Source organism: Filicampus tigris, chromosome 2 (genome assembly GCF_054856515.1).
Source record: "Filicampus tigris isolate MCC_2025a chromosome 2, RoL_Ftig_1.0, whole genome shotgun sequence".
NCBI classification, from domain to species: domain Eukaryota; kingdom Metazoa; phylum Chordata; class Actinopteri; order Syngnathiformes; family Syngnathidae; genus Filicampus; species Filicampus tigris.
Genome location: NC_141218.1, coordinates 27474943 through 27484759, shown reverse-complemented (window position 1 = coordinate 27484759; position 9817 = coordinate 27474943). Strand labels below are relative to the sequence as shown.

Here is a 9817-nt window from a genome sequence, read left to right as displayed (position 1 = left end):
TCCAAAAAATAAATAAATATTCAACAAAATTACACATGCATTTGCTCATCAAAAATAAGACTCTCTCTCTCTCTTTTTGTTTTGTTTTTTTAAACTATTCACACTTTGTACAAGTGGCTTGATGAGAAAGCTTTCCTGGAAACAAAAATGTACTCTCAAAAAAAACATCATACACTTCTCAATGGATGGGTGCAGCCATTCACTCTACTGAAGTCCAGAACTTGCCCATCTTTTGTTAGTTAACATTCATGTGAAAAAAGGTGGCCAAAAAAACCAAAACAAAAACTGATTGTGGACGTCATCAGGCCACAAACTTGTTTTTGGTAGTGGATCCGCTCTTTGTGGCCGTGTCGGCATGCGACTGGTAGCCAATGACCACTTTGGAAGGGACTCCAAGCCGATCTTTGTAGACACGCCTAACAAAAGACAGTAATCATACACAAAACGGCACTGAAAAAAAAGGCAACACGGCAGCCCTGTGCTCACCCTATGTGCGTGATGGCCTCCTTGTTTTCGTAGTCCGTGGTCCAGATGGCAATCTTGTCCCCTTTGGATCGTACGTTGATGACTGCGCCACACACATCGTCGCTGTGGTCGTCAAACGCTTCGCCCACCAGACACAAGAGCTGCGTGGCAAGTGACATCCTCTCATGTGACGACCACAAGGGAGGACACTATGGACGACACATACTACAGGAGCAAAAACGTACCGTTTCCAACCAGAAGCGGTCGAGGTCAGCCTTGCGCTGCTGCTTGGAGAGCGTGATGAGCCAGCGGCCGCCTCGCCGGTTCCGTTCATCTTCCCACATGGGCTCAATACCGTCCTGTGGACAAATAAATACTTGTGGGACCGCTGCAGACAACTGGAGACTATGGAGTCCAACACAGTGAGTGGCATGCAAGGCTAAGGTGCAGCAACACTATAAGCAAGTAATCAGCAGTAATCTGAAAAATCTGAGTTCAGAGAAAAAATTGGGGCTGCTGCCGAAAGATGGCAACTGTGGAGTAAACCACTGAAGCATTCAGAGCCAAGGCAGAGCAACACGGTAAGTGAAAACAGGTCGTATGGTGACAACTAAAACTGGAAAGCAAGAAAATTGGCCCGCTGCAGCAAAGTTGAGTCTGTGGAGTCCAATACTGCAGCATCCAGAGTAAAGACTGCATAATATATTTTAAAAAATCCATATCCATATTGCGATATTGTCCCAGGCAATATGCATATCACAAAGACATGCAATAGGTTTCTTATACAATTGTATGCTTTTATCTCAGTTTCACCAGACAGACGCAAACTTAAATGTGCATCGCCATCCAATAGTTGAACATTATCTTTGGTAATTACAATGAATTAGCTAAGAATACATTGAGCTGGCTTATTTTTCTGCATGAAAAGGAATGTACTTCTGTCGTTAGATAATGAAAATGTCCCTTCTTTAGGTACATGTTAAATACCGCTATAATATCGATATATTCAACAACCATACCGCGCATTGCATGTTTTTCCAATATCGTGCAGCCCTAATCATGAAGTGTAGTAAGATGGTAATCAGAATCAGAAGGTCAGGATGCCAGACACAGCAAGAGCAACACAAAATTGGAAAAGTCAACAGGAGCTGCAACAAAGTCGACTGTGGAGTAGCTTTTATGGTGATTTGAAAAATGTGTCATCTCTGGAAGGTGCTAAAAGGAGACACATTTAGTCCCCGGTGAGGCTGTGAGTCTTTTGTTTCTAATATCGCCCAGCGATTAACGTTTTAATTTTTATCCTAAAATTGGCTTACCTTAACTGCATTTTAGCCAAAGGTACAATACTAGTGGATGAATGCACTTTTAAACCCTTGTTGTTGTTGTGCAAAGCAAAAGAGTGTCAATACTTCTGCTGTTGTTCTTGCTGCTGCTACTTCTCTGCGTTGGTGGCGGCGGCTTCTTCTTCGTTCTCGTCGTCTTCTCTTTTTTTTTTTTTTTTTCAAGACGACGATGACGAAGAAGAAAAAGAAGTAGCTCTGTCACTGGACAGAATCGTGGCAAGTAAACTTTCGATTTCGACATCAACAAGGGCCTTTGGATAAAATGCAACACGGGATTCTAGTTAAGGCTGTTTCAAGATTCAGAAAACAGGTCAGCCGTGATTGGTCGTTGGTCGACTATACCAGCATTTAAAAATAAACGGTTCTTTTATTTCATTTTATTTTTTTTATAATTGAATTGGTAAATTGGAGCCTGTCCCTTTAACACAGCGAGGTCAGCGAGTGTGACGTAGTTGCCCACGCGCCTCCGCCTCCTTGCTACATTCACAGGCAGAGAGAGAGAAAGTGAAGTCGTGCAGACAGAGCAGGTGGAAGACAACGAGAAACAGAGATAACAGCTACAGAAAAGGCCATGCTCGTTGATAAAACGGGAACCCGAAGTAGGGTGTGAAAGTACTTTGGGTTCAAACCGTATGACAAACGCGAGCCACTGAACACAGAAGCACCGCAGTGCAAGCGGTGCTACAAAGTCCCTCGCAAAGGGAGGCAACATGTCAAATTTGTCTGAACATTTGAATGACAACCATGTGAATCTGTCCCGCGACTTTTGTCAAGAACAACAGGTGATAATGTAGTTCACTACACTATAATGTCAATTAGTATAAAGCTCCTCCAGCCCAGTCGTAAACTTTGAGTAGCCGACATACACCGACATATATATATATCTTATATTTATTTTTGATGCCCTCTATGGACAATAATAGCAGTACTGTGTTACGACCATTACTCGTAATTTGCCCTATATGTAGAAAATGCTAAACGCAACATAATTAGCTTGGAAAGGTGTAAAAAAAAAAAAAAGTCACAACATTGATTTTGATCACAGAATGTATGAATATGAATTCAAAAAGGGACTCTTGTTTAGAAGTTTCTAAAACTGATTGACACGCATCAACCAGTGAAATGTCTTCGCTGCAGGTACTAGACAGTGTTGAGAAGAAACTGAGAAAAAAGCCCTATAAACGTCCCTAAAAATGCTCTGAACCAATAGGATTGAAAAAAAATTCCCCAAAATATATTCATATCTGCACAAAAACACTTTGTATGTAGCCTACAGGCATTTTGGAGGAACAACATTTGTCAGGATTGTTTGATTGATCAGCACAAACACGCGTGCACATTGCCAGTGCACTGGAAATACACTTATATATCGAGATATGTATCGAATCATGAAGAAAATGGCACATTTTCAGTAGTGACACTTTCCTTCAGATATTTGTAAAATTACAACAAAAAAGTAATTGCATCATACCTCTCAAACTGAGCCATATAATATCCAATCAAATCGTAATCCCACTGAGTCGAACCGAATCGAATTGTTCCACTTTCAAATCAAACCGTTCTTGAATCGTTTTGCAACCCATGTACCAATAAACATTTCGAATTGTCTTTTGTGGAGAGATGCACAGCCCTAGTAAGTAGCCTATTGATAAATTGGGGGGGGCACAGTTTGTCAGTTGTTTGATTGATCAGCACAAGCACACTGCGTATGCACAAGCACATATACATGCATGTGCCCATGCACACGCATAAGCATGTGTCCATACACACGTGTGCACATGAACAGTTGGCAAGAGCAAAAGGGGTTAAAATTCAAACAATAAGTGCATTTTTTGTATCTGTGGGCAGCCCTTTTTTTCGTCACGTGGACGCACTCGCGCACGCACCCACGCACTCGTCCACACGCGCTTGCTGAACACACGTGCGCACACAAAAATATATTCATACCTATACAAAAAGATTTGATAAGTAGCCTACTAGTATTTTGGGGCAACACCGTTTGTCACGATTGTTTGATTGATCAGCACATGCACTCGTGTGTGTGTGTGTGTGTGCGTGCGTGTGTGTGTGTGCGCGTGTGTGTGTATGTGTGCGCGCACACACTCACTCACGCACCCCTCTTGTAGCATTTCCAACAATCGCTGACGGTTTTAAAGGCATGAAATTTGAGTTAAATGTAATCGTTGCTATGCAAGCAAAATCCTTAGTATCTGGCGCCACCTGGTGTTTTAGGGGTGTTAAATCGCTCAGCACACAATTTCATAATCATATTTTTCCTGTTTTTGAGTCCCCACTGAAGGGATTGATTCAGTAATCACGGAAAAAGCATTGTAACACACCGGTTTTATAGAACATTCAAAATCATTGAAAATGGTGATTTATAATGGGAGTCAATCGGACAAAAAAATTGACATTTTAACAACAACCTAGTGTAAATCTGCCTCTCCCATATGCAATAATTTAGGAACCGCAGCATGGTGCCATTTTGAACTTCAGCATGTTGTAACAACCCTGGTCAAGTATCAGTACCCTAGTGGTTTTTTTTTTTCAATGCTTTTTACTTTATGTAAAAAATGAAAAACACCAAAAAGTTAAATAAAAATGAACAAATAACACTAGGGGGTTAAACTGATTTATTCACCAAATGTGATTGATTTTTGTATTTGTTTAATAATTTATGAAGACCAGTGGTCTTAAAAAAAAAAAAAAAAAAAAAAAAAAAAAGTAAAGTCCATCATATTGTAGAAGCTTTTAAAGTGAAAATGAAAAAGTAATTCTAACAAATGACAATTTTATATTACTGTATTGTCTGGTAAAAAAAAAAAAAAATCAGTCTAGTGGCCAGTTGTTGGGTGCGCCAAAAAGACACTTTCAACCTCTGAACATGTCCATGGTTAATGAATACATAAAATATATTTTTAAAAATGTAATTACATTCTAAAAATATTTAAACAACCAACTAAGGCATAAACATTATGTAAATTAATTATATTGAAACATGTTTTTGTAGAACCTTTTATTAGCCCACAATATCTAATCGTATCCTAGATGATATAATGAGCCTCAATATATTTTTCTAGTAATGTCCATTAAATGTTTCATGTATAGGTTCAAAACACTAACCCTTTGAATAATAAGAACAAGTAAAATAAAGCAATGATATTATAATTAAAATTATAATGTTAATTAAAATACTGTACCTTCTCTCTCCACCAACAACAGAAGTCTAGTGCTACTGGCTCAGAGAGGGTGACACTACCCACTCATAAGCAACCTACAATCCAAGATGCCTTTCAACAGCCCAAAGGAGTACCCAAAGGACAGCAAAGATGCTAACAGGCTCAATAGGGCAGTTGCACAGTTTATCTGTATGGATCAAGTGCCAATATATTCAGTAGAGAAACCTATTAAAGTTATTATTCCCAAAGTCTGTTTGAAAATAAAGGAAAATATTGGCATTTGAGTGTTTAACCTGTTTGCAAAAAGTATCGAAATACATATTGGTATCGGTTAGGGCTGTGCAATAAATCGAAATTCTATTAAGATTTTGATTATTACACTCCACGATTACAAAATTGTCATAACCGTAAAAAAACGATAATTAATACTAATTTTGAGTTGTTTTGAGGCATCCACACACGAGTTACTCCGCCACGCCTCCCTCTCCAAGCTAGCTAGCTAGCCAGCCCGCACCCCGCAAGTCACACTGCACACCCTCCTACTCAACGCTTTAAAAGAGTAACAGACTTAAAAATAGCACAAGACCCGCCACAGGAACGACTTGTAAACAAGCAAGGCAAGGCAAATCGCTTATTTGGTTACATTTTGGGTTTGCCGTGGAAGACGGCGAGCAAAGACGTATAAAGTGCAAGTTGTCGCTGCATCCACCGGCAACACAACAAATCTATTCAACCATCGTTTGGTTTGCGATGTTATGATACACCAAAGCAAGAAAACACCGAGTTAGATTTGGCTTCGTCTGCAACGCAAATCTCTTTTGTCTTAATATTTTTTACCTTTAAACCTGTTCTTGTTTTGTAGCAAAATATAATCGTTTGAATAATCGTGATTTCAATTATTACCAAAATAATCATGATTAATATTTTTATCATAATTGAGCAGTCCAAGTATCGGTATCGAAACAGAAATTTGGTATCGTGACAACCCACGTACCAAAGCACTTTGCTGGTGTGCGGAGACACAATCTTATTTTAGAGATTAGCACTGGCTTCTTGCGCTCTCTGTCAGTGTTCCTACTCTTTGCCTGCCTTTAGTGCTAATGATGCTTATTAGAGGTGTAGCTTCCATCAGGAGCGAGGAATAGTTACTTAGAGGAGAGGATCAGCACCTGGGAGGATAATATTTAGCCTCGTCACTCCAGCTAGCAAGCACAGCTTGTGGCATGGTTACTGAGTGTAGTAACCCCCCCCCCAGTTTGTGAGCAGCAGCTCAGAACTGATTGGTTTGCATGACCTGTTGCCAGTAGCATGCTACTAGATTGGTGAGCTTAGCAGGAGAGGAGGGAGATGGCGTTTACGTAAGAAATCATTGATACAACAGATTCTGGGTCAGTCAGGGGCACTGCAAAATTCTTTTTTTTTTTTTTTTTTGATGACCACGTGATTGTGATTTTGATCCCAAAACAATAAATCGTTCAGCCCTATTGTGGAGTCTAATCAATTGCCTAATTAGACTGAGGTTACATCTTATGAGAACCATTACATTTATAAATACTTTTTAGTAAAGCTCTGCTGTGCGCACACTGTCTCAGGAATAATAAAATCCCAAGACCACCTTGATAGACAGTTAAAATGCAGAACAGGTTCCGAGGAGACACCCATCAAAATACCAATCTGGACGACTACATTTCTTGTTACTTGTATGTGAGGCCGGAGGCACAAGGCAGGGGGGGGGCATGTTCCTACCTTAAAGAGTGAATAGTCACAGCCGGACATCAAGTTACTGGACAGCTGAATGTGGTTATACAACCTGGCATGGAACAAAGGACACATCTTGCATTCATAAATAAATAACCTCAACGGTTACTTTACTATTGCTATCCACAGAAACTTTGTTATAACATTACTTACGCCCAGAAGTCCTCCACTGTGTCAAATTTGGAGATGAGCCGAAGGTTGGCTTGCCAAGTTTTGCTCTTGTCATTCTTGAAAAACCAAAGAGCCCACCTGCACATGCACAACACAGTTGTTTGCTTCATGGTCAAAGGTACATCATACGAGTGCAGCGGTGGAGAACCGAAATCTGGATCTCACCTGTTCTGTAGTGGATGCTTGATGTACGATTCTGGACTTTCAACTAGTTTTTGAACTGTCCTCTCGCTCTCTTCCTTCTCAGGCTTTGGAGTGTTACAGGGTAACACCTAATCAACAAAAGAAATACACAATTATTTTAATTTACAGCCAACTCCATTGACAAATTGAGCACAAACCACGGCTTGGCAATAAGTCATTTAGATTTTTTTTAAACGTTTCCCCCCTTCACTTATAGACATCTATTGAAAGTGGAAATCAGATTTTTATTAAGTGATTTTACAGCCATGCCGCCAACTACTTAGTACATTATTTTCTCAATCGTTTAGTTGATTTCTCAGTGCCATTTCGCTGTAAATTTGTCAAGGAAAGTTGACTTTCCGCCGTGTGACGTCACGGCAACTTTTTCCATCCATTCAAAAACAAGCGAGGTTTCGGACAACATGCTAACTCTTCGGTGATGGTCTCTAGTAGTTGCACTGAAAATGACTTGTTCTAAACCTATTCTATGAGTTACGTGACATATAAAATAAACAAGCACAGCCATGCTTGTGGCAGTACCCTGGAGAGAGGCTGCTGCTAGCTCTGCTATTGCTAAAGGTAGCCTAGCAAGGGAGTGGGACTTACTGACATTTTATCCTACTAAGTGACGCTTGTGCACATTGGTTAGTTTTGTGTCTAAATTCTCAATGAACGTTTCTGACTGGCATACACAAAAAAGGGTGACAGCGGGCTTGAGGCGACTTTTAATTCCCGGTGTTTAGCAGCACACTCACTCACCATAAAGGCAGTCGCCATCTTGTAGAACCAACCTTCCTTCGCGATTTTTTTTCTCTGTTAAATAAGCTGATTGGACCAGCTGCAGCGTTGCACTACGCATCCGCTCCAAAGCAGTGATGTCACATGACGTCGTAGAACGTAAACCAGTGGTGGGCAAATTATGGCCCGCTACTCCTGTAATATTTGTTGCATTAATAAAGCCGTTTGTTCCACTTAAAATTGAGATATTACGTTGATGTCTTGAATTATCTATCTTGATAAATAATCATTTGTTTTTAGTCATGATAAATGAAATATTAAAATATAGAAGGATAAGCGGTTCAGAAAATGGATGGCGGGAATTACGTCTAATTTGGATTTTTATTTTATATAATTAAATTCATTATAAAACTGTAAAAAGAAATAATAAGGACAATAGAAATAAATATAATTTCATTATTTTTCATATTTAACACACAGTTTTGTATTTTAACCTGAAGGTGAATAACCTATCCCCAAATTATCACAATTGTTAATTTTGTATTTTTTTCTGACAATTTGGTTAATTAAAAATGTTTTCATTTTTTACATTTTGATTTTAAATAATAAAAAGTTAAATACACCTGTTTTGAATATTTGGATTATAAAGGGCGGCACGGTGGTCTATTGGTTAGCATGTCCGCCTCACAGTTCAGAGGTCGTGGGTTCGATCGCGGCCTCCCTGTGTGGAGTTTGCATGTTGCATGTAAGACAATCAGTATTTTATTTTGCACCAATTCACTCCTTATTAGAGAGGTGTTAAAATTAATCCATTAATCAACAACTAATTAATTATCAAATCAATCAACAACTATTTTAATTATCGAGTAATCTTGAGGTTTGTCCAAGTCCTCTGATTTCAGTCTCTCAACAGTAATTATTCGTGGATTTCTGTAGTCCTCGTTGAAAGCAGTCTGATTTTCTTTTGTGTTTAATCAAAATATGACATTTGCAAACATCTGCTTTTACTTTGGAAAACCAGTAATTGATCAGTTTCAAAAAGGTTGGTGAGTACAACATCAATCCTTCTCATATGATATTTTTTAATTGTTGTTTTTTGTCAATAATTCAAAATAAACAACAATAATTATGTGATCTGGAAAAAAAATGGTAATATAGTTTAATGCAAAATGCAATTTTAGCCAGATATTTGATTAGTGACAATTCCTTTTTACTGTACATGAAAGGAGACATACATTTTTCCCACACTTCCCAGGTGGATTAATAATTTATCCGTGTCATGCTTTAGTTTTGAGAAGGTGGGCCAGTCTCATGCAAATGAGCCACTGCTCACCCACCTGACCCCTCCGACTACGTGGCTAACCCAGAGTGCGGATTTTGTTAATCTATCTGTCCACTGTGCTGTTGTTAATGCAGTGGAACCTCAGGCTACGAATTTAATTTGTTCCCTGACCCCGTTCATTAAATTTCGATAACATATTTCACTGAAATGAATGAAAATGAAAAACATTATTCACTGCCAGCAGCAGAGCATTTTTCCGTCTTTACCTTATTTGGTCATTGTCAAGTTAAAAATAAATGCTTTACAATATAGAAATAGGTGGAAATACAACATATAATGATGCAATAAATTCGCTATAAATCACTGTGGAGTGTCATGACCTTTTCAGGTACAGTTAATATTTATGTTCACTGCGGTAGCTGCTTGCCCCAAATGGCCACCACCTCTCACGGCGCTTTGCAGACTCTGTTGCGTTACATTTTAGGCAAAAACGAAGAGCCAATGTTGTTTAGGCGGCGTGAAAATAAGCACTACGTTCTGAGTCTTCTGCAGCAATGCCAAAAAGGCAGTTTCTAAAATGAAAATAGCGTGTAACCCAATATCATTTTTCTTGTAAAAATTGTTCATACACCCTGTTTGTAAACCGAGGTTGTACTATATACAAATATTATTTTTAGCGTGTCCCTTACCCTAAAAAT

General features: G+C 39.0%; 1 protein-coding gene across 1 annotated transcript in view; it reads right to left on the bottom strand.

Moving 5' to 3' along the window:
• Positions 1–7981, bottom strand: part of eif4ea (eukaryotic translation initiation factor 4ea) — an 8188-nt gene extending 207 nt beyond the window's left edge. Inside the window, exons 1-7 of the mRNA XM_086024221.1 lie at positions 7859–7981; positions 7082–7188; positions 6899–6994; positions 6734–6797; positions 711–824; positions 487–626; positions 1–416 (exon numbers count right to left, since the gene is read on the bottom strand). The exon at positions 1–416 is cut by the window's left edge and continues 207 nt beyond it. Coding sequence (XP_085880347.1) covers positions 302–416; positions 487–626; positions 711–824; positions 6734–6797; positions 6899–6994; positions 7082–7188; positions 7859–7876 — 654 coding nt within the window. The 5' untranslated portion in view covers positions 7877–7981 and the 3' untranslated portion in view covers positions 1–301. The remainder of the gene's footprint in view (positions 417–486; positions 627–710; positions 825–6733; positions 6798–6898; positions 6995–7081; positions 7189–7858) is intronic.
• Positions 7982–9817: the final 1836 nt, after the last annotated feature.